Source organism: Rutilus rutilus (assembly GCF_951802725.1).
Source record: "Rutilus rutilus genome assembly, chromosome: 17".
Taxonomy (NCBI): Eukaryota; Metazoa; Chordata; class Actinopteri; order Cypriniformes; family Leuciscidae; genus Rutilus; species Rutilus rutilus.
The window spans coordinates 19,289,124-19,315,632 of NC_140230.1; the positions used below are offsets into that span (position 1 = coordinate 19,289,124).

At 38.3% G+C, this 26,509-nt stretch overlaps 1 protein-coding gene across 1 annotated transcript in view; it reads right to left on the minus strand.

Annotated features, from left to right (window-relative positions):
• efna4 (ephrin A4) overlaps positions 1 to 16,888 on the minus strand; it is a 59,033-nt gene extending 42,145 nt beyond the window's left edge. The window contains exon 1 of the mRNA XM_084385028.1: positions 16,212 to 16,888. Coding sequence (XP_084241154.1) covers positions 16,212 to 16,330 — 119 coding nt within the window. The 5' untranslated portion in view covers positions 16,331 to 16,888. The remainder of the gene's footprint in view (positions 1 to 16,211) is intronic.
• Positions 16,889 to 26,509: the final 9,621 nt, after the last annotated feature.

Genomic DNA, 26,509 nt, shown 5'->3' on the forward strand with positions numbered 1-26,509 from the left:
TGCTTTTATGGAGTATATTTCACGACGGAACTTACCGAACATCCAAAACAATGCTGTGTTCTGGGCTAAATGACCCCGTTGTTTGTGCGTATAGCCTACATGTGGTGGTATTTTGACCAGCTGAGAACTCGTGAAGAGCTCATAAAATGTGTGGAGGAGTCAAAACAGCGACAGGAATCCCTCCATCACACACACAAACGATCTGATGCGAGAAGACGCGGTTCTGATGCCTGTACCGAACTGTGATGGGCAACATCGCGACTATGACGAGAAAAATACAGGTATTCGTGAGCATTCTGTCCTTTTAGGGTCGCATCATGTGACATCATGTCCCAGTTTTGGTTTGTTAACATGTCTTTGGTCCGTGTTGCGTTCATATTTATATCGAACCGCACCAGAGTTCGTTTGGAAGCGGACCGAGACCCATCTTTTTAGCGGCCTCTGTCCGCTTGTTTGGTGAGCACCAGGGTTCGGATGGCAGCGTCCACACTTATTCAAATGAACCGCACTAACAGAATAATCGCAGCAGGGTTTGTTTTAATCGAACTAAACATGCCAAGTGTGAACACCCCCTAAAAGACATCTTGGAGACGTATGTGTGCCATCTACAATATATACTGGATCTAAAGATCACTACAATTATTTACCTACAACGAACCAAACCCGCTCACATGTAGGGTAGAGTGGGGGAAAACGCCCCCCTGGGGTAAAACGCCCCCCACCTGTTTTTCCCAAAATAACCACTAAAAGTAGTCAATATAGGTTTTTACTGTTGCTATGCACTACGTTGATAACGGGGATATACAAATCTCTATGGAGAAGCTGACACCAGCGACACATTTGAAGAGAAGAGGATTACATGGTAAATGCTATAATTTTCAGATATTAGTAAATAAGTGTTTAAGAGAATATTGTTCTGCAGGATATCACAGTGATGTATGATAGATGAATAGTGAAGTCTGTAGTTTGAGATCATATATTATTTATAAGGAATATAATTATATTTTAAAAATTAAACATTATTTTAAAAAACTCATAGCTTGTGGGGTAAAACGCCCCTACGCTGAGGGGTAAAACGCCCCCCCTGGGGGCATAGTTTCTCTATCATAATTACTATAATAAAATATTTCTGTCTATCAAATCCTTTGTTTTACACTTAATGCAGTATAACTAGGTGGTAAAATCAAAATATTTGAACAAAACATGAAAAAAATACCTCAAGTGAGCATTAACTAGCTAGCTTGCTAGCACAGTTAGCTCACTGATGGAAGGTAGTTAATTTTGCCTATTTTGAACATTTCTGAAATAAATATTAATATATATACATGTTGATACATTACTTGCCTTTTACCTTTAGAGATTAAAAACTATTGTCTGTTAATTTTGCTGTTTATCTATGAAGCAAACTGGTTGGTAAGAAAGGGGGCATTTTACCCCACCTTGGGGGGCGTTTTACCCCACCGCTGGGGCAAAACGCCCCCTTTGTACAAAAATATTTTCAGTGGAAATACTAATTAATTATGAAGGCTGAGCAATTTTAATATTTGGTGAATAACTCCTGCCATAGTCACTCAAAACCGGGATGGCAATTCTAGTCACATTTATGTTTTGTTTCACTGTAATGTCACATTTTCCTTAAGGGGGGCGTTTTCCCCCACTCTACCCTACACCTATTTACTGAAAAAGAAAGAAAATATTAGAAATGTACACACAAATCTTACAAACTCACAATATAGTAATTTTATGATACACACTATTCCCGAAATGTCCTCCCTTTAGGGTAAGCAGCATGACGAGTGTGTTTCTTTCCACGACTGCACAGTGACAGTGATAGTAATACCTGCTGACATCTCTTCCTCCCTGCCTTCCTCTCTCCCTCTCCTCCTCTCTCCTCACCCCTTCTTCCCCAGAGGGGCTCCCCAACCGATTCAGGCGTTGAAAACTGTTGCTTCTCTTCCTGACATCCCTACATAATGTGCTTGCCTTCTTTCTGCTCATTCAGAATGGACATAAATATTTTTTCCTTCTCAGCAGAGAGTGAAAGACAGATCGAAATGATGCAGGGAAGGGTGGATTAGCAGGATGTCCAGTGTGTGGACTAGGGATGCGATGATTACCGGTTTCACTATAAACCACGATAAAATGGACGGTTAGTATTATCGTTAAAAATTTAATTATCATTACAACAGCGTTTGATTATCGCGATTTTAATAACTCACTGTAAATCCTGTCCAGCCAGCAACAGTCTGACGCAGGCGCAGCGTGCAATGTTGGGTTTTTTTTTTCCGAGATGGAATGGCGGAAGGCAGTGGCCGTGCTCAGGAGATTTTTCAGCCTTTCAAGAGGACCAAATCTGAAGTGTGGTCATATTTTGGCTTTTACAAAAGTCCTGAGTGAAACTTATCGAGGATGGTCGCACAAAAAAAGTCGCTACAATAGGAAACACTTCAAATCTGCCGAGTCGTCTTGTATGACCATCACCCACTGTTTATAGCGAACGCAAGGCAAGTTAACTTTGACCTCAATACCAAAACTACATCCGGGAAATAATTGGGCACAAATTGTTGTTTTGAGTTGAAATATTTGATCTCACTCACTTGAAATAAACGTGAAGCTTCCGCGAAGAAAAGTTCGCAGCAAGTGGCTTTGAGCCAAAGACGAACGAACAAGTTCAAACAAGACTATTTAGAGTGACATTTAAGGGATAATAATGTGTATTCATTGTACACTTATTACACTGATTTTTTCACCGACAATCGCCCAGACAAGATGATCACAACAATATTATCAAACTCTGTAAACAATAAATCAACTCTGATTTCATTTTCAATATAATCAAAAACGGAGACGCAAGACGGCAAGTTGTATTTGAATGAAACGAGAGAGCTCGTCCGTTGTGATACATGGATGTGCGCTGTGTTATAATGCGTTGCTATTGACGACGGTCATAAGGAAGGAAATGCCACAGAATAGAATCTTGCTTAAAAAAAAAATTTGCATAGAGCTGCTTGTTTTATTTGCGGTTTGTTGATTTTCAAATATAAAACTGTTTTCAGTGTGAGCATCAGTTCTTTTTGAACACTTTCATATTGTTTTAACAACAATCACGATAATTTTGGTCACTATAATCGTGATATGAAATTTTCATACCGTCCCATCCCTAGTGTGGACTATAAAAAGGAGGAGGAATGATGAATTGTAGAATAAAAGAGTCAACAATGCACCCATGTATGTTTCAAGCCGACATGAAATGTAGTTCCATCTTTCTTTTGTAATGTCTGACAGTATTCAACAAGATTGAAATTAGGGTGAGACTTTATCCATCGGGAATTGATTGGATCTAAGGCCTCAGTGAAATCAGCAAGGAAAGTAGTTTCAGAGGAAGAACATGATTATGAAGACAAGTTTGTTTTTTTTGTTTGGAAGAACATGCACTGATGAATCATTCACAATAAGACCAAGAACATGCATTGATTAAGAAAACAGGGTCAATTTTGATTTCATGTTGACTTTAAAGGGGTGATACAGGAATCAGATAAACAAATGGCTACTTTTCAAGTTGCAAGATAAGCGTGGGGGAAATCAAACACTATGATAAGAATGAAGAAGTGGTCTGACAGGAAGATAAGAGTCTGAACAACAAATCAACACGCATGCCACTTTACACACACTGCTAACCTTTATTCAACCAGAAATGTTAATGTGTTCACCGATACACAAATCGCTCTTCATAAACTATATGCACGCGAGGTCACAACACAAAGCCAAAAAAACAAAAAAACATGATAGCTAGAGGTCCACTAGGTTTGTTCACAAACAAAAGATTGAATCAATTGGGTTAGGACACACTGTCCTATTCTTCACTCATACCTACATTTAACAGCCTACTCCGGTGTATTGTGACAGAATAACAGCTAATAAAATAGTGAAATATTTTGCTTTCTGGTAATGAGTAACTAAGAAGGCTAATTAAAAAAAGGCTGGGCTATTGGTTGGTATATGATTAACTTTTTCTATTGCTTACAGGCTACTTTACGGAAACTTCTCATGAACAATCATTGGCCCTTTAGTTTTCACTAAGAAAACAACAAACAAACTATTCTTGCCTGCAATAAATCATTTTTTTATTATAAAATGGAAACTCACAGAAGAAAATGCACATAATACACATTATTCCTTTGTTTTATCAATTCATCTGTATTTAAAAGCACAACAAACCTGATATATAAATGTACATACCTTCACATTTATTGCCTTCTCTTTCAGAATATAGAGTATGAATATTATCAAAAAAAAGAATATACAAAATACACTACAGTTCAAAAGTTCGGTGTCAGTAAGACTTAATATTTCAGAAAGAAGTCTCTTAAAAAATAACGTAATAATGTGAACTATTGAAATGTTATTTATTCCTGTGATGGCAAAGCTGAATTTTCAGCAGCCATTACTTCGGTCTTCAGTGTCACATGATCCTTCAGAAATCATTCTAATATACTGATTTGTTGCTCAAGTAACATTTCTTATTATTATCAAGTCTGAAAAGAAAGTTCAAAAGGACAGCATTTGTTTGTAACAATGTAAAAGTCTTTACGATCACTTATTTTAATGCATCCTTTCTGAATAAAAGTATTACTTAAAAAACTATTTTTACTCACCTCAAACTTTTGAACGATGATGTATAATTTAAAGGAGAACTCGGTAACTCTAGCGAACTCTAGTCACTTCTTCGCTGATTTTCCCTATTGTTGTCGCATGTTTTCCCCATGAGCTCCCCCTACAGCTGTGGGGGGGCGTATATTTCACAACACAGTCGTAAAAAACTCACTTGCGGCGGCCTCCTCCCCCTCTCTACCGCTGCTCATGTGCGTTTGTTTTGATCAGAACAAGCCAACTGTATCGTGTGGAGCTATGTTTACCGAGGTGGGTAATCTGGTAATACATCATACATGCGTGTGCGTTTATGTCGAATTGCCGTAAAGCAATTTGTGTTTCGCGCTCGTTCTCGTTCTAGTTCTCGCTTCTCATGAGACTTCCAATTTCTATCTTGCCGGGACGGTAGTGCCCAAGTTGCAAGGTTGGTTTTCCGCCTGGGAACGCTGGGGGGAGCGGGGAAAGTCACCAGTATCACCAGAACAGGTTGTTTAACCATCCAAATGATTTCTAGACAGTTTTATTAAGTTAAAAAAGTTACCAAGTTCTCCTTTAAATATGCTCATGCTGATACAACTAAAACAACACAAAGAAAATGAACATGGAAAATGAGAAAATGATGGTCACGGAATGGTAGAGGAGGAAAAAGAGGAATAGAAAGTGTCGGAATTTCGCAGACAGACATCACAATCCATCAGAGGTCTATAAGGTGTAGCTTAAACAGTATATCAGGCACTTCTCTCCCTGTCTCTCAGATAATACATGTCCATTAGCAGCAAAAAGGGGACACCATACAAGATCAAAGTCTCAAAGAGACAGAGCATCCTTCACATCCTACACAGGAAAGAAGCTGTGTGTGTGTGTGTGTGTGTGTGTGTGTGTGTGTGTGTGTGTGTGTGTGTGTGTGTGTGTGTGTGTGTGTGTGTGTGTGTGTGTGTGTGTGTGTGTGTGTGTGTGTGTGTGTGTGTGTGTTGTGTGTTGTGTGTTGTGTGTGTGTTGTGTGTGTGTTTCCCTAGAGAAAGTAGCTTTTCCTTTAAACAATTCTGCATGTGTAATATTGAAAGCCAAAACAATAAGATTTCCGGTCCACATTTGATGCCTCACAACAGGCAATGCTAGAAATGCAATATCTCCCAGCCAGGCTAATATGATTGCACAAACACAGTAAAACCCACATATCCAGCAATAATTCAGTTTGCCTGCTGAAGTGTTGGAGCAGGTACTGAGTTGGAGGTATTTTCAAGAGGGCACCCTGAGGTTAAGAAAAAAACACTGTTCTCAGTTATGAATCCTCAACCATGGCCATATCCACCCCTGCATTCTTCATCAAACACTAACCGGAGTGAACAACTCCCCAACAATATAACTACAAAAACCTGTCCTAGTGAAAATATGCATGCATTGCAATCACCACATGATGTGTCTTTACGCTTCAATAGCATTAGGGAGGTGAATCATTTGAGCTGCTTACTGTGCATAATAAAATATATTTTATACATAGGCCTATAAAAGCAAGGAGACTGCCTTTGTCAAATTTTTACCATTTAAAACCCTTTGTGACTCATCATCTCCAGTGTTTCCTGTACGCAACAATGAACAGCATGATTCGCAAACAAATGACTGTTATGAACTAGTTTTCAAACAGATTTGAATGAGACTCACTCAATTAGTGAATCTTTCAGAGCCATCACCAAGTTCACAACTGAAGCATGATTTTATACATAAAAGTATATATAAAATATTTGAGCACAGTATGACATAGTTTTAGATAAAATATGTGTTTTGATTTTAATAAGGCAAATACAATTAGGATCACAAGAGTGACATCATCAAATTGGAAAAAGTACACTAAATACAACTACAAAACATTTTAGTTAAGTTAAATCATCATAGTCTAGTCTTTATATTACAATGTCCCTTCATCACAGCATTTAACAGTGACTATTGTTAGAAGATACAATAAGAAGCACTCAATGACCTGAAGAGTCTCTGAACAACCAACAAGTATTTCAAAAGCAATTCTATAATTTGGCAACTAAAAAGTAATTTAGCTCCTAAATGTTTCATTTATGGAGCAAGTGGCTATTTTGTCTTGGCACAAGAACACAATTTGCTTGCAAGTCGGCAAAATACTCTGTGTGGCTCCAAAAAGCCTTTAACAAATATTAACCCTTCAGACACCAGGAATTAGAATTTACACATTGAACTTAAAACTTCATTTTATCTTCCAAAAGACACATTCAGGCCACTGGCTGGCATACAGACTGGCAACATATTCGGCCTCTAATAATGGAACGGAGCATGCATGCGCATACATGTGTGCACAAAACCAGGCATGTAAAGGATAGGGAACTGGTGAGTGATACTGATGTGGTCACGCTGAGAGAAGCGCTATTGGCCAATGTGGAGGTGTGAGATAATGGAGTGTATTTGCTGATAACATCTGTACGGTGGGTATTAGCCAAATATCCAGGCAAGGCAGAAAATATTGATACTCTCTATTCGCTGTGTGCAGCCGGGACGGCTGGGAAGCCGGTCCTGCGCAATCACACAGAGAAATCTGAAACTCATATAATCACTAAATTACAATATTAAACAGATGACAGAATATGACTTTCTCCCAGGTAGACTGAAAGGTTATCCCTGCCAGGTCTGGCCAAATTCCACCGCTCAAGACCCGTTTTATAAGATTATATCCGTTTCATTCTCAGTCCATCAACTTCTATCGGCTGGGACTTCTTCAAAGAAGCCGATTGGACCTCAGCGAATCGGGAACAAGCCATAGGACAGAGTCTGTGTGTAAAGTCCCTCTATGAAGCTCCAAAATCTCTTCATACCCACTGGGCCAGGTGGCCTTTACAGTACAGGCTGATAGGAGACCACTGAAGAAAAAGGAACATCTCCTGAAAGATGCACAGTTCCAAATTTAGCAATTTCAAAAGTAAGTTTTCACTCACATATGTAAGCCAAGTAAAATATTGCGATACAAAGAGAGAAAAATGTGCCATGGAAAAAAAGTTACATGCAAATTAAAAAGCTGAGGCTATATCTAGCAGTGCGAGGGTATGTTTCTCGGAACATATTTCATAATTACACAGCAGGGAAAAATGCGATAAGCACATAGTTGAGGCTGTCGAGTACAAGGATGAGGAATATTTCCTGTTTTCGCAACATTTTCTTTTGATTTATGCAACCTAACTATTTCCTAGGTCATCTACATTATCGGGAAATGCCTGTTCATGACAATGCGTTGCAGACTGCTGAAGGTTACGGGCAGACGCTGGGCAGGACAGACGAAAACAAACAGGCAGTAAATATAGTTCCACTCATATGGATAATTATATAATCCACTATGATGCATTAAGCTATACAAACCACATAATAACCAGCAAGCGAGCAAAAGCAGCAGGGAGTTCACTTTCTTACTTCCTTCTGAATGCGAGCCTGAGTGTGATTATTTCTGAGTAGGTTTGTTGATTACAGTTCACAGGTTCTCGTAGCTAATGATTTATAGAAGTAGTAGGAAGATTATCCGAAAACTGTGGAAGTCCTCGCCAAGCACGAGACGTGCTTAGGGGTCCAATCACGGCAGCCCTGATTGAGCAAAATTACAGTTGATCTTCAAGCTTTAATTTAAATTTGCATGCGGATGGGTGCGTCCGCCCCCGTGCTGCCTGAGAGGTCCGATCCCGCCTCTCGCTGTTGAAACAAGGAGAAAACGTACTATGTTGTATTTGGGATGTGTGTATGGGGGGTTGATGTGCGCTTGTACGCATGAATTAACACTCATGCAAACACACAATCCTTCATTATGCACAAACGCGTTTGAAATTATTCAAAGTTCCTTGGGTATTAATTGATGGTTTATTTCAAGATGAGCAATTAAAATAAATGCTGTTTTTTGCAGTAAAACACATAGCCATGAGAGATGAAAGGGAGGTGTTGAGAACGTGACACTTGGTATTTCGAGAGTATTAGAAATGTGCTTGAACTTGTTGAGTAAGTGACTCACACACACAAAAGTCGGTTTAATATCACTGATGTATGAAGGTTCTGTCGTCATTTACTCTAAACTCTGCCTGACTTTCTTCTCTGGAGATATTCTGAAGAATGCACCGGTCACACTTTTCCATACAGTTGAATGGAAAAAGAAGCTTTCAGGTTTCAAAAATGCAGCAAAAGCATCACAAAAGTGGGCCATACTAGGCTATATTCCAAATCTTCTGAAGATAACATAATAAAAAAATAGACTTGAAGATGAGATTTTCATTGAAAAATGAAGAAATCTTTCCTTGGAGTTGGATCTTTTCAATGAATTACAGTAGATGATCCAGTTCACGAAACAGGTCTGAAAGATTCGTACAATCCGTGTGTTCTGTTCACTGACTCTATGATTGAGTCACAGTGATTAACAGCCCATTAGAGGGGAAGATCATCAAAGAATCAGTGCTATTTTTAGTAATATTTATATACTATTACAGCATTTATTAATATTTAGAAGTTAGTGTTAGCGTTTCAGTTAGTGGCCAAGGCAACATTTCTTATTTTTAAAGTTTATTCATTTTAATAATAATTTTATATATACCCTACAGAACCACAAAACTGTGATTAATAAATAATAAAGTATCTCTCACAGACTTAGAATAGTGCATGAGTCATCTTAAACTTTATGATGCATTTTTGATGTTTGAACGCCGCTTCAGTCGTTCAATACAATTGTATGGAAAAGAGTGACCAGAACAGTCTTCAGAATATCCAACCCGATCTCACGGCAATTCGTACAAATTTTACGATGTGGCTAATTCGCACAAATTCATACGAATGACCTACACCTGACCCCGCCCCTAAACCTAGCCATCACGTGGGTTTAGACAAATCGTACAAGTGATGTCATACGAATTTGCACGAATTAGCCACCTTTTACTCGCTCGTACGAATTTTTCGTGTGATAGCGTTGGAATATCTCTTATTGGTCTTTGTTTTTTTCAGAAAAGAAAAAAAATGAGTGGGTGGACAAAAAAAAAAAAAAAAGCGTGTGTGAGTTAAAGGGTAACTCTCGCCAAAATACAGTGGTGTTCAGAATTAATGGCACCCCTGGTAAATATGATAAAAAAAATGGCTGTAAAAAATAAATCTGCATTGTTTATCCTTTTGATCTTTCATTCAAAAAATCCGCAAAAATCTAACCTTTCATTGAAGTAAAAGAATTGAAAGGGGGTAAATCACATTATAAAATAAAAGCTTTTCTCCAAAACACGCTGGCCATAATTATTGGCTCCCTGTTATTAAATACTTTTTGCAACCTCCTTTTGCCAAGATAACAGATCTGAGTTTTCTTCTATAATGCCTGATGAGTTTGGAGAATAACTGACAAGAGATCAGAAACCATTCCTCCATACAGAATCTCTCCAGATTCACAAGTTCATGTTGGTGCTTCTTCTGTTCAGTTCACCCCACTCATTTTCTATAGGGTTCAGTTTAGGGGACTGGGACGGTCATGGCAGAAGCTTCATTTTGTGCTCAGTTACCCATTTTTGTGTTGATTTTGATGTTTGTTTTGGACCGTTGTCCTGATGGAAGATCCAACCACGGCCCATTATAAGATTTCTAGCAGAGGCTGTCAGGTTTTGATTTTATATCTGTTGGTATTTGCTAGAATCCATAATACCATGTATCTGAACAAGATGTCCAGGACCTCCAGCAAAAAAATAGGCCAACAACATATAAGATCCAGCAGTATATTTAACCGTAGGCATGGGGGTACTTTTTATCCCTGTTTGCACCAAACACATCTGGTGGGTTTGCTGCCAAAAAGCCCTTTTTTTGTTTCATCTGATCATAGAATCCGGTCCCTTTTGAAGTTCCAGTCATGTCTGAGTCTGACAACTGAATATGCTGGAGTTTATTTACAGTCAAAAATAGTCGATCCCCGAATGTGAATGAACTGACTCTGAATTTTAGCATTTCATTTTAGTATTAGTATTTTTAGCATTAGTATTTTATACATTTAGTTTTTCAAATACAAGGTCAATACTGATTTTCACTAATGACAAAACAACCAATTATCCGTGAATTTATATGTAACTAAGCTTTAGGAGCTTTCCATCTTGTTTCCATCCATCTGTTACGTTGCATTCGGAGATCGACTATTTTTGACTGTCAAAATGCCGGCGGACACAGCTAGTTGTTCAAAATCTTTCTTTTTAGTAAACTCTGTGTACACAAACAACGTTCTCAGTGCTCGAGTTCATGTGAAGAGCCCCTGGTGATACTTCAAACAAAGTTTCATGTTGTGTCGAGCCTTCTTAGTGTTTTAAAAATAGTGATTTTTGATGCTATCATAGAAGTGCATAAAGCACTCCCATTCAAAAGGCAATTTGACCAAAAACGAAAATACGGTCAAACTTAAAAAGTGGCATTTCCATTCTAATTATGCTTTTAAACGAAAGTTTGCCTCGGGTAGATTAACAAAAAGACCCTAGGTTGCATTTTGGCGAGAGTTACCCTTTAAGTCGTTGCATCAGGTTTCAAACCTTTTGGTTAAGATCATAAGAAAACATGAGGAAATAAAAGGGCGAGCAGAGAGAGCGTGACAGATAAGAGCAAAGCACAAGTTATAAGCTTTATCCACCTGGCTGGCAGGCCATCTAAAACGTCAACTGATAAACTAAAGGCAACATGTTTCTTAGCAGTTCACAGCTCAGTTACAACTGAAAGGCAGAAGTGGAGATTAAGGAGGAGGAAAAATATAAAAAATTATGTATTTATCACACATACACACCAAACCAACAGCTAGACAAACCCAAAAGTCTTTAGTTTCTCCCACTCTTTCTAGTATTGATGTGATGAAAAATTACATGACTACCTCGCAGCGCTCATGTATCCAAAACCGAGCCTCATTAATCTGGTTATATCGCACTATTTGGTGTAAACAGCAAATCAATGTCTGTGCAATGTGTTCATTGTTTGAAGCGCTTGAGAACCTTGAAGCAAAGGAGTTGATGTTTAGTCTGCAGATGCCTTTACCTAAATCTGTGTTAATAAACCACATCACTGCGTAACAAGACTAAACACGACTACACACCAACCTTGACTGCAAGTGTACGTCAGTGAGCCCACAAGCTAAAAGAAAATTAATCAAAAATGTATTAAAAATGTTTACAAAAAAGTTAACTCTTTCTCTGATGAGAAATTAATGAGTTATGACAAAGAAACCGGATTCAAGTTTAACTATTTGCGTGTCACTACATGAGGCCTGTCGCTGAAAAACATGTCCATATGGACAGCTTCCCATGTCCGAGTTGTTCCGAGAGGGGCGGAGCACAGCTGTCCCTCCAGGCTGTCCTAAACTCACACAGCCAATCCAGACCGAGATAACACCTGGAGTGGCAGGTGAGCGTGCCATCAGTCTAACAAATGACACCAATTAAACTATTATAGAGCAAGACAGAGGACAGATATGTGGCACAACAGGAAGAGAGCTGATTAGCACACATCATTAACATTGATTTATTTAATTAGTGCTACGTTCAGCACTAATTGATCAAACCTAGAGAAATTGTTCACCAGACTGTAAGGAGCTGGAGGGCATTGGATTTTACAGCATATAGGCCTATCTGAAATACAAAAGCTCTGACCCTTGATCCCAATTAATGAAATTGGAACACAGATACACAAGATAATTACTAACTGCTGCCGCTTCACACCAAGGCTGTTTGTTTATCTTTTGTTTTGATCCTCTTTGTTTGTTTTCCCCAGTCTCATTCTACTAACATCCATATAACAGACATTCCCAGATTCAATCTAATTTTCAGAGTCCAAAACCGCCAGTTAATTTAGTATTATTTATATTCTAGTAGAGATGCACCGATTACAATTTTCTAGGCCGATTCCGATTTCCGATTTTTCATTGAGTTTGACCTGCCGATACCGATTTTAGCCGATTCCGATTTAATTTTTTTCTAACCACTTTACAGCACACACAAATATTTATTTTCGATCTTTTCTTTAACCCTTTCACACATAAGTTTAAAATATTCTAACTGACAACCCCACCCCCAGAGTGAGTTTTTTCAAGGCGAACGTTCCCTTTAATGTTTCCATGGCGACGCGTCACGCGATACACCGCAGCCACAATAATACTGTATGACAGATGTGTCGCTTTTATTTCGCTTTTCCTTTTTTATTCAAAATATTCACAAACTTGCTTACCATGTCATCAACTAGCCTATCTGATATTCCGATTCTCAAATATGTTTAAGTGAGTGTGTTTGGTCGTTTAAAAACCTTTATAAATAATCTTGATCTATAACATGAGATGGGCGCCGCAATGTTGTCCTGTCAGTCGGATTTACAGCACGTGAATTCATCAGTTTCTCCCGAAATAAATGCAAGAAAGTGGCAGGTGAACTGAGAAGAATAGAGTATAGTTACTTCCACTATGTTTGTCTGATATGAATAACACATGTCGGCTAATTATATTTGAATAGATTGTTATTGCTGCTTCCACAGACATCAGTGTGTATTTTACAAACTCCAAATGTATTGTTTTACTCGTGCTTATGTGTATTTAAATATCTGAAACTTAAAATAAACATTATGAGGTTGAAAACACTGCTTAACGGTAGTTGTGATCTATGACAGCGCTGAACGCGTCCGACTCTGGCTCAGCGCCAACCAACGCGCGAAAGCACAGTTTGAATCTGGCAGTGATGCGACGTCACTGAACATTCTAAATGTGGCACCGTAAGTTACTCTCAGGGGCACAGAAATAAAAATCCCATATATGAGACCGTACCGCTCAAAAAGGTTAATCATGCGGCGCCCGAGTGCAAGTGCATTTGACCGGCATAAAATCGGCATATGTCAGACTGACCGGCCGGTCGCCGGTCATGGCCGATCACGTGAAAATCGGCCAATTCCGGTCACCAGCCGATCAATCGGTGCATCTCTATATTCTAGTATTTATTACTGGTTTTGAATTAGTCTTTAATTTTATATTTTCCATTTTAGTCATTTTTTAATGTGCTTTTTTATATTTTTTATTTTTTATATAATAAACTCATGTTATTTCAGTTAGTTGCCAAGGCAATATTTCTAATTTTCTTTTTAGTTATTAAACTTCATGTTTCTCATCTAATATTTGTATTTTATTTCAGCTTTATTTCAATTAAAAAAACTATTTTTATTAAATTGCAAAAAATTGAACACTGTGAGAGTACTCTGCATTTGATGAAGAACTTATTTGACCATTTTAAAACTAAAAGTATGTTTTATACAGTAAGTATGCATGAAGTAGCCTATGAATACAATCTGGACATCCGTCATGCCATCTGACCCACAACCTCAGCTGCATCATCATTCCCTGTCATTAATAAATATGACAACCCTCTTCCATGGCCTCATTTAGGATAGAAATTGTCCAATGGATGAGCACTTCAGAATCTCAGCCATCTGAGATTTTATTTGCATACCGATTTATAAATATTGTGAATTCAAAACTACTAATCATTTGACATACATTTGACAACCATATAGTACAGAAGGCATATTCAGATGTGGGGAACAGTTTCCACACTTAAAGGTGCAGTAAGTGATTTCTGAAAAACGCTGTTGAAAGTGGATTAGACCGTGCACCACAACAAACTTGTAGCCAATCAGCAATAGGGGGCGTGTCCACTCATGATGGGAGAGGAGAGAGAGTGAGTGAGAGGAAGATTTGAAGAAAGACTGTTGAAAAAGAGATGGAAAAGAGAAAAGGTCAGAGGAAAATCAGTGGAAAAAGAAGGGTTATGATCAGGCAAGAGCTTTAAGATGTTAATATTAGAAAAGCTTTCCAGCGCAATAAAGGGAGGGGTGTGTTTTTTGGGGTTGATTTAAGGGGCTTTTTACACGACACCGTTTTCAACTAAAAACGTAAAAAGTTGTATACGTTTTGGCCGTTCATTTACACGACAAAATGCAAACTTTTAAAAACCCTGGTTTCAAAGTGTTCGTTTTAGAAAAACAATGTCCGTGTAAACAACAAAAACGCGAATCTCTGAAGACGATGACGTCATGCACATGCATATTAGGTTTTCAGTCTATAGTGTTTCATCGCCATCTGGCAAAATACAGCGTTTTCAGTCATTTTTGCGGATCTGTTTGAATGGGGATCGTTTTGACAATGGTGTCATCTGTACGTGGGAAAACACATGAAAAACTTCTCAGTTTTAAAGGGGTAGTATAATGCTCTTTTCACAAGATGTAAGATAAGTCTCTGGTGTCCCCAGAGTGTGTATGTGAAGTTTTAGCTCAAAATACCCCACAGATATTTTTATATAGCATGTTAAAATTGTCACTTATTGAGGGTAAGGAAAAACGCACAGTTTTTGTGTCTTTCCCTTTAAATGCAAATGAGCTGCTGCTCAAGGCACAGAGGGCGGAGCTCCAACAGCTTGCTCTCACACAGACATGCACTGAAAATTTCAAAAACTTTTAGCCTTTTATGTTCAAACCGGATTCAGACAAAGATGGAGAGACTCAAGAAGTGACAACATGTAGAATGCAACAGGACATTTCTGAACGGTCAGCTGATGAATTTAGGTAGCTTATGTGTAGTTATCTTCTAGTCATTGATTAGCATATTCTGTCATGATAATCTATAAATCACGTTCCCGGGGGCGGGGTTTATGTAAATTCTAGGGTTGGTGATGTCACTAACCCTGGAGGAATGCCGTGTAGTCCCTACCAGCCTTTTGTTGTATAGTCCTTAAAAAGCAATTTCTTTAAAAGCAAATATCTCCCTTTGCTTTGAACTTTGAGCGTCGTAACTTTGCAGATGTTGCACACTTTTGTTGCACACAGACATTACACACTAACTAAAGTTAGAAAAGTGAAATCATAATCAACCACCCCTTTAAGCATATTGTTGTTGTGTAAAGGTACCCTTAAATATCAACAGTGTTCAACAATGATTCTCAGAAATCGCTTACTGCGCCTTTAATGCTGCAACATTTATTAACTGAGGCTTTGTAAATTGACTGAAAAGCACATACATTAAATAATAATAATAATAATAATAAGGTATAATCAAAACTTCCATGGTCATGTGATTTAAAAATGGCAGCGCCCATTTAGTGGCAACCTGCCCCTTGTTTTCTTAATCTGCTCATCTCATGTGATTGTACATAATTTGGGTTAATTATTATTTTTATTTTTTTTAAAGCTGTTCATTTCTTTCTTTATGCATAAAACTTTAATTAGAAGAAGAAAAAAAAACAGTGAACCTTTAAGGATTAATACATCAAAGTTTGGTCGGTGGAAACAGTGAGGCATGGGAGGACACGTTACCACATTTAAACCCTTTAATAAATGCAGGTGTGTTTTAGGCTGCAGACATGAAGCAACACAAATCTGGGAGCGTTTTTGGGCTTAGTCACCTCACATTTACTGGGCTGAGCTCCCGAAGAGCATCGCGCGCTGAATTACGCACAGGGAACGCAACCGCAAATCCTGCGTAATGAGGTTCATTGGAAACAGTCAACGCGATGAGTGTGAATTAAAGGTAATTGTGAACTTACCGTGTGTTTGTAGTGTTCCAATATACAACGTGTCTCTTTGCTGTCGTTGACAAAACGTGTATAACCAGCGCCAGAAGTCTCATCATAGCGCAAACTCCAGAGCACCTTGGCACGTTCATGACTGAAATCGTCCAAGCCCTTGTGGGCCGCTTATGAAACGAGTTTAAACTGAGGTGAGATTCAGTTCTGAGTAAAACCCAGCAGAAGAACTTTTACTGGGCTAGAAGAGAAACAGAATTCCCAAGTTGTTATGAACTCTGAACGCTTTTACAAGAGAGACATGTTTCTGCTTAATAAATGCAACAAGAAGTTGCACGTTTTAGTTTATAAAGTCACAAAACATATGTTGACAAGTTCATAAAGAAACATTCTTGCGATTCCTTGTGAGGTTTAGTATTTCCTTGTGAAGATCTGATAAGTAGTCATTCCACTTTACGCTGACATAAAAATAACTTATTTTTCTTCAAGTGTAAATCCAGTGTTGGTTTATAAGGTCCAAGTTTGACAGCAACTCCAAACTTCTCATGAAAAGAGGAGACAATTGTTTGTAGACGCGGGACGCTCTCAATCACGGCCGTTGATAGTTGACAGTGATTAGGAGTGACTGGAGTGCGTTTCTGGGCAGGGCGGAGGACACGGGTGCGTGAGCGTTGAAACTTTGAGCCAATCAATGATCTAAGGGGCGGGGCCAACATTCCATAGCTTTTGAAGGTGTGCTACACACACAGTGCCCTGACAGCTCCACTTTCGCTGCATATGGGTCAAAAGTCTTTCAAGTAAGTTTCTTCCTCGTGAACCAATTTTTTTATTATTTATTATTAAACATCTTATAGGGGTAACATGGGGGAAGATGCCCCCCTTAAAGTGGTGATTGATTATGATTTCACTTTTTTAACTTTAGTTAGTGTGTAATATTACTGTTTGAGCATAAAAACATCTACAAAGTTACAACTCTCAAAGTTCAAAGCAAAAGGAGATATTTTCTTTCAAAGAAATTGCTTTTTAAGGACTAGCTACAACAAATGGTTGGTAGGGACTACACGACATTCCTCATGGGGTCTAAGACATGGGGTCATCTTACCCCAAGGGTCTAAATTTATCTTTTTACTTCAAAATAAAAACTTTTACTCCACAAATCTAAAAACATTAATGTGTCCAAATCCCTCATTTACAAATAGACACAAAACACTTATTCAACATAATACAGTGTCATCGATCACTATTTTTGCAGAGACACAAAATTAGATCAGTTAACCTCAAAATTGTTTCGGCTGACTAAATCTTACAAATGTTGATATTCAGATGAAATGACAAAATTTTAAATATCATTTAGTCATTCATCAAAAGTACTGAAAATTAAGGTGGGGTTATTTTACCCCGGGGGGGGCATCTTTCCCCATGTGACCCTACTGTTGTTGTTACAGTAAAAAATTGTTTGGAAAAATTGTGGTGACGAGATATCGTTCTGCCTAAAATTACCTTTGTATTCTACTGAACAAGTTTAACTGTATATAGGCTGTGTTCCAAATGCAGCAGTGATACATTCTGGGCCTTTAGATTATAAAATTATGTATAAATTATATATTTATTTTAAGAAATGAATGGTTTAATTCCCCACAAAATTGACAGTAAATACTTTTACATTATTGCAAAAGTTTTCAATTTTAAACAAATGCTATTATTTTAAACATTCTATTAATTATGAAAAAAAATTATCAGAGTTTCCACAAAAAATATTAAGCAGCATAACTGTTTTCAACATTGATAATAACAGGAAATTTTTCTTGAGTAGCAAATCTGCATATTAGAATGAATTACGAGGTAGGAAGTTGTGTTTACGACGTCAGGTGCGTTCAGTCACGTTCATAAGTAAGATGGTGGTGTACTTTCTCTTAATTAACTACACAAAAAACAGCAATGGTTTTAAATGTACTTCTAGAAAATGAAGAACAAAGAATGTGCATCAGGTGTGTTTTGCTTTTTTGTTTTTTAACTATTTTATGAAGCCACTGTAAACTTTGTTACATATTATGTTGATATATTACAATGCTTTCATATTTTGTGCAGGCAGTTAGCTTTTTTGCAAATAGAAAACCCTGATAATGTCATTGCAAAATACATTTAAGTATAGTGGTATTCCGCCATGTTTCACTGAAACACCCTCGTATATAGGTAAACAACTCGTAAAGATCCCGAGCTTCCCACTCATATTTACAACATTGTGCTGACGTTCTTGCGACTTGAACGCACCATGATTTCTGAAGGATCATGTGACACTGAAGACTGGAGTAATGGTGCTAAAAATGTTGCTTTGCCATTATAGAAATAAATGACTGTTTAAAATATATTAAAATAGAAAGTAGTAATATTTGAGTGTGTGTGTGTATTTGAAATATGATCTGCTTTTTCACTTAAATAATCCTGTTTTTGTTAAGATATTGTCACCAAATAATGGGCTGTTTGATTAACCAGAACAACTAGTTCAGTAACAACACTTCAGCAGATCCATTTAAAACCCACTGAACATAAAGGACATTTGTTTGGCAGAGAAATCTCCAGTTATTACACACCCTAATTCTCCTCCTCAAACTGGTTATTCATGAAAAGTGCTGTTTTCACCATTGGGGACTGAATTAAGCATGTTTGCAGCATTAGCCATAGACTTCTAGGAAAGAGCTTCTACTGTATATCTTTTTGTCAATGTGTTGTTTCCGCATACTTTTTTTGTATGTGTTTGTACATTTGTTCCCTTTTTTTTTTTTGCTTTCTTCAGAATCCCAAGCCAGTGAAGTATCATTCTGACATTATTCCATTCATTGGTAGTGCATGAGGATGTATCCTTGAAGTTGTTTTGAAGTACACAACAGTTTCTGGAGACTTTGGCTCTAGTTCTGCTAATCTCTGTGGGAGTCTACATGTTTTGTGTTTGTATGTGTGAATGTGTTGATAGGTAAGGGAGAAGCAGAATTAATTCACCTTGCTGACGACAGAGATCCCGGGAGAGTACGTGTTCAGGCAGTAATAACCGTGGCCACCATGTGCGGCAACAGTTGGTGGTCCCTTGTTATTATCTGTGCGTGTTAAATTGCTGGCTCAAGATGTGAGTAATGCGAGGCAGGTACGACCAACGGTGCGGCAGGCCCATCACTCTTAGCGGCAGGTGGAGAATATTCACCAATGACGTTGGGAAGCGCAGCGGTGGGTATATTCGGTGGCTAATTCTTCCAAGTCTTCCCCTCGCTATGGCACAACCTATTAATTCCCCTGTCCTCTTCTCATTAATATCACATGATTGTGCGCCAGCGTCTTCCCCTGTGTGATTTGTCCCTCTGGAGGATTCAGTCCCCCGACAACAAAGCAGAATTTCCTCGTTCCCTCGCTCTCATGAAACGTGGGATAATTACACAAAAGGTCTCACCCACTGTGGCCCGAATTGGTCTCCTCAGTTATTATCTAATTAATAAAGCAGTGTGATAATGGGCAGCACATACACCAGAGATAGATATTCACGCCTGGACCTTCATATCTGACTCTGTGTCGCTTCCTGACCGCAGATTTGTCCTGTCTCGGAATTAACAGGATATATTCAGGTCTTTGTGGCGGTGTAGTGCAGCTTAGAGCCCTTGTGGAGGTCATATCTGCAGCACAGCAGAGCTTTGATTTATATAATGAAGATCTGGGTGCCAGTGGTCCATGTGGGCCGGGTCTGGGCTATTGTGTGGGAGTCTCAGCAGTGCTGTGGTAATTAAGAATTGTGGCTAAACGGGGAACAGTCACCTTGTGCTCCTCCAGGAGCCGCTCTAAAGTGTGTTTCCTGCTCCTGCAATCAGGTGTTGTTCCAAAACTTGCGTCCCCACCTGACCCTGCTCCTGTTTTATGTAGTTTTACCAAGCTAAACGAGAGCGCAGCCATCATATGGTGTGTATACACTGTAAAATTATCGGACACAGCCTGTGTACTTGTTTTAGGGTAGAAACTTTTACATTGTTTATACAAGTACGCAACAGTTAACGTACACTCTTGCAGTGGTCTTGCCGGTAACAAACGTCAGTACTCCAGGGCAGGGGTGTAGCACCAAATCTTGGGCCCTATGCAAAGACAGTGTGTGGGGGCCCCTTTGCCATCATCCTGTGATCCACGCTATTTATCACTCTTTCTTTTTCTTTTTCTTTTAATAAGAGTGTACAACAACTATACATATAATACTCACTGATAGAAAACGTACTATTTATTATGTATACAGTATAACATTCATATATGTGTATGAATAGTGCTATACTTAAATAGAGCACTGCAGTATCCCCTTACACATAAAAATGACAGTTTAATAATATTTAATTAGATTATGCTTTGTATTCCCAAAACATCTACAACAATCGAACTATTTAACAGTGTAGGTACCTCTACAAGCATAATGAACACAGGATTGATGCTAAGCCATTAATAACATGTCTGATATTTATGTTACCATCAGTTACACACTCTAAAAAAGCTGGGTTGTTTGTTTAAAGATGAACTGAACTGAAAGAATCAACGTTGATAACGTGTTGTTTATGACAATTAAAAGTAAATTGGTTTAATTAGCAGCTAGTAAACGCATTATTATCGATCTGTGATATCGTCGGAGACGAGTCATGATTTATTTATACAGTTTATATGGTCAGAGTGGTGGCTAGCTTGTGGAGTTTGACAAAAGTGCTTCCAACGTGTTTAGCTGCTAGCCCTTTCCCTAGGTTGGATCGTTTGGTATCTAGCTTGGTTTTGTGACTCAGTTTCAATTAATGCTGAGTGTGTCAGTCTCAGTTTTGTTGAACGCTATAAAGCCTAACGTTACACGTTATATGTGCGTGTAAGTGAATATGTACATGTTTTGTGTATGTGACAACGTTACATCCAGCCCTTTGCTTAGTAGACTTGCTAGCATGATAACAGTTAACATACTTCTCTGTCCTCTGCCTGACGTGAGCGTTTCAGCGCCCTGTCTCTGCGGTAACATAGATAGCATCGGTGGTGTTAGTATCGGTCTGCCCTGTACTATAGCCTGAAAAGTTTAACATTAACGGAATGGCCTCAGGTTTAACCCTCACCAGTGAACCTGTTGTATCGAAAGTACAACTTTCTAAATAGTCTGTCGCTAAAAAATGCTCACTACAGACTCAAAATCCAGGGGCTGTCGGAGGGCTAGCCAGTTTTAAGGCAGCTAGCCATGACTTGAGGGCTGGTTTCCTTGTCAAAGGTAGCCTGTGAAAATGAATCGTAACCCCAGCTGCCTTAGCCCTATACAATTCATTACTACAGCCAGGGGCAATACAGTATGATCCAGACCTGTTGGTTTCTGTTTCCTCAGCCATGTCAGCTAGCCTCAGACTATTTACATGCTATGGCTGCTCTGCTAGTGTTGGTTAGCAACCGAGTAGCTTACCATGCCAGTGACGTAGCCGAATGTTGAAATCCAACATGGCGGCGCCCGTGTAACAACAACAACATTTTCAACATACCATTTTATCCCTTTTAACAAATTCTGCCAATTTAATAATTGTACCAATGAGAATAAATAAAATACATCTGTTATATCACCTTTACTCAAATTCCAGTTCAGTTCATCTTTAAATACGGACAAACCCAACTGTTTTTATTTTTTTATTTTTATGAATTTTTAAACCCAGCAGTTGGGTTTGTCCAAATTTTCACGTACAAATTATGATTCACAAATAATTATTCACAAATAATTATGTACTAAAATGTTTTCTAAATATATGAAAGAAAATGTAGGAACAACTAAAACCACACGGTCACAAAAATAATTTACTCTGGGTGGCCTTATAGTTGTGTCTTTTGATATTTTGACTTAAACATTCATCATATAAGAAAATAGCTCAACCTGTACAGGTCTCTGTATTCAAACGCAGATACGTGTATGTACAGCTGGCTAATGAGATGTCTGTATAAAGTGTGTTTATTGTGTTTGGACTGGTTTTGAGGAAAGCAAACGTAGCATTACTCAAGAATCTTTCTGTGCATGTTCTCAGGTGAGAGCGTGTCTTTAGAGAGTGGCATATGTTTGCTATGGTATCTGGGCCCCGGTGCAGGTTTGCTGTGGGACCCTCTCGGTTGAAATCCCCCCCCCCCCCGAGTATCATCACCACCATTCTCCCCTGTAGCGACAGCCCTGGCTGAGAGAGTGACAAAAGCCTGTAAAGGAAAGTTTGTGTGGAACGCTCACATAGAGAGATGGTTTGGGCTTGTTTTATGCAAATGATTAACCTTGGGCATGCGGCCGCTCTTTTAGAACAATCTAAAATCATTAACATCAGAGGTTAAGAACAAATTCATGTGTACATGTTGTGAATTGTGCTGACATTTTTGACGTTCTTGAGTGTAATTATTAGTAATTATGAGACCCACTGGCTTTCTAAGCTATTTAATAAACTCTATACTAATAAACTGTATCACAGTAGTTGACCTGACAGACAAAACTTACCGTAAGTAGTCAGACACACAACCTTGCTATAGCGCACCTTGAGGCAATGCTGAAAATGCAACACATAAATGAAACATTCGTAACACAATAAACACACAAAGTCTAGCTTGTTTAGATAAAAGTATTTTGCATTCACATACTTCAGTATAGTATGTTTGCGGCCTTATTTGCGTTCTTGTATCGTAACGCCAGGATGGGTTTGTTTCTTTATTAAAATGATTGATTCGTTAATACCAAGTGTTGTCTGTTTGTGGTGTTTAAAGAGGTGTCATTCATGATTTTGTCTGTTCATGTGATTCGTATTTATGTGATGTCTAGTTTGGGTCTTCAACCAGGGCTCTCTGATGGAGCTATGGAGAAGATATATGTTTTGAAAGTACACTATTCTGGGCTCTCTATTGACTGAAAACATAAAATGGCAAGTTTCTTGGGCAGGAACATTGTTTTATTTATTTGTTTTTCCCTTTAGCTTTAGCGCTGCTCTTCGGCTTGGTTAAATCTGACGGTTTGGGGTATACCCGTGGTGTCCTGTGATCAGCATATCAGAGCGGATATAAATAGCGTCACCTAAGAAAGTCTTACGAGACGTATGAAAGATGTCATCTGTGCAAGTCAGGCCTTCTTTCTCTCTTTTTTTCAAAACACGCATGCACGAATGACAGAAGATGTATGTAAATCTTTTGTGTAGGCTTACTGTAGTCTGGAAATAACATTTTGAGCACATTTCATTTAAAAAAAAAAAACTAACAAGAAATCCTAACTAAAAGAGTTTACTTTTTTAGTTACTTTTTTAACTCCTTTTTGGGGGGCCTCTGGGTCTGTTAAGGTTAAAAACCTTTCAACGTTAAGCACTTAGCTCTCCATAACATCCACTTTTCTCATAGACAATGCAAAATGAAGTAGGCCTACATAATATTGGACAATTCAAAAACTGGTCAAAAGTTTAGGGTCAGTAAGATTAGTGTTAAGGTTTTTTTTTTTTTTTTTTAAAGAAGTCTCTTATGCTCACCAAGGGCCAAGGCTGCAAAGCAGTAATATTGTGAGATATTATTACAATGTTTTTTTTAATATATTTTGAATTTTCAGCATCATTACTCCAGTCTTCAGTGTCCCATGATCCTTCAAAAATCATTCTAATATGCTGAGTTGGTACTCCAGAAATATTTTATCAATGTTGAAAACATTTGTGCTGCTTAATATTAGCATTAGTAAAAATCTTACTCTCTAAAAAACAAATGAACAGTATAAATAGGACCAATTTTCATAGAACTCAAGTTGAGTTTTGACATCGTCCCAGAGTTACTTTCTTTAGATGGATTATTGTTATAATTATGGCTGTTATTATTAAAAATTTTTTAAATCAAACATTTATTTGAAGTAAGTAGAAGAATCTGATGCAAATTTTTCCTTCCTTTTTGAAGTTTTATGAACAGCTATTTTTAGGGTTAGTAAGTGTTCTTAGAAACGACAGCAGTGGGTCTTTCTCTCTCTCCATAAATCCCTCAACCCTATCCGTGTCACTTATGTCCTCCTTGCCTCCCTCATTTCTCTCTTGTTTCTCTCTCTCCGTCCCTGTTGTACTCCAGCTGTCAGGGGAGAGTTAATCCTGTTATCTGTACAGGCGCAGACTGACAGTCTCACACACATACACAAACACACATTTTCCCAATCCGCCGTACTGTAATCAACCAGGCTGTACACACCACTCTCCCCTCTATAATTAACTTTCCTCTCAACCGGCGTCGGCATGTAACACACACACAGACTCACAGAGGCACTGCTCAATTAATTAGGCTGCCCACATGCAAACTCGAAGGGAGTGAGAGAGAGAGACCGGTTCCCTTTCGCTTTTCACTCTAAACTGGCCCGCTGCATAATAAATTCAATGAAGAAAGTGTGATAGCGAGGACATTTGAGACCCGGGATTGGTGCATTTATGCTTGGCTTTATTTTTGGCCTAACATGGTGCATATTGTTGGCTCTTAACAGCTGAAGACAATGTGACTGAATGCATCCATTCAAGTTCAGTTTATGTGTGTAGGTGAGAACGCATGAGCTTTTGTTCATGTAAATGAAAGGGAAAGCGCCAAACGAGGTAAATAACTAGGCAAAAAACCTGCCCTGTCAAAACAAAACACACAAACACACAAACACACACAAGCAGGAAGACACGTCACTCGCAGGCATTCAGGTTGGGCTGTAGCCTTTGTGTTTTTCACAGAGTTTCTCTTTCTAAAGCTCTCTCTCTCTTTCTCTCTGAGGGGTAATTACAGTGGTGGGCTCAAGCCGAGCCGGTAAACGCTTCTCTTTTCCTCTTTCGCTCCCACCAAGCAAATTATGCACTGGTTACTATAGAGACCTGTTTACAAAATGTTCTTTTTGCCTTTTTCTTTCCTCCCCCCTCTGCCCTCTCTCGCTCCATTTTTCCCTTCAATTTTCTGCCGCTCCCTCAAACTCAGTGTGTCTCCTTATGTACTGACTGATGCCTTCATCCGCCTGTCATCTTTATTTCTTTCTTAGTCTCTTGCCTGCTGTCTCTATGCCCGACTGCACACATAACACACACTTGCACACAAGAACGTGAATTATATGAAAATATGATTGCGTATGATATTGAACGGCTGTCTGTGTAAGACATAAATGATGAATGTCTTTTTTAATAAAAGGTGTAAAAGAAAAATATTTCTCTTCATATGTTATTCTGATGTTGTGCAATTTCAAAATCATTACAGACCCATTGTGGTATAAATATTACATTTATGCATTTAGTTGACATGAATTTTCAAGCAGTGACAGTGGCGTCCGGCTCTGACAGGCTATATTTCATCTAAAATGATTTGAAACCTATTTTAAATTACAAAAAAATAAAATGGTGAAAATGATTTAACGCAAAATGTTTTATTTACCAATATTGGCAGCATAAAAAACATTATTTACATAATTTGATGTGGCAAATTGGCTTGTTTGATTGGGGACCTAGAAATAGTTCAGAATCATAAATGGTTATTTTATATTTTACATGGCAATTTTTTTCTGTTTACTGAATCAAAACACTTTATTTAAATGTAAATTATAATTTACATAAGTCATTTTAGACTGTATTATTACATTTTAAACTAAAATCTTGATAAAAATCAAAGATGCAGTGTATTTCTGGAATCCATGTTAGTTGTGTGTTTTCCCTGGGAATCGAAACCATTATCATGTTACTACTTGCACATCTTATCTTGTCCTTGCTCAACTCTTCCTTTCTCTGTTTGTTTCCTGGTTACACTTGTCTTTCCCACACACTTGTTATTGGCAACTTTAGTGGTACCCAGTGTATTCAGAGAATGTTTCATGCCTTTTTTACCCCTTGTTAAATTCCTTCTCATCGCTCCACTTTGCTGCCTTGGTGATCTATCTCATCTCTCTCTCTTGCTCCCTCTTTAGGCATTTACTTTTCAGGCAGGGATTGACTTCTGCCAAAGCTGTTCAAATATGACAGCGCTTAGACAATAAAAGTGCACCATCATGGCAGCTTGAGAGTACAGTACACAACCTGAGAGAGAATGTTCACAGCATCTGAAGCAACGGTTCTAAACTGGTTTTGCTACAGGACCTGGATTTTACATTGGACAACAAAAGGTTACCCAACACAGCAGCAAAAATTGTTTATCATACAAAAGCCCTAACACAATATGTAAAATTATAAGCATGGCATGTCACGAGATATAGCCTATACAGTATAAGTGCAATTTGGAAGCCTGAGGGTCAGTTCACAAAGAAGGCTTTTTATTTGTTTTATGTGGTAAGAAGTCTTTAACGTCGTATACAT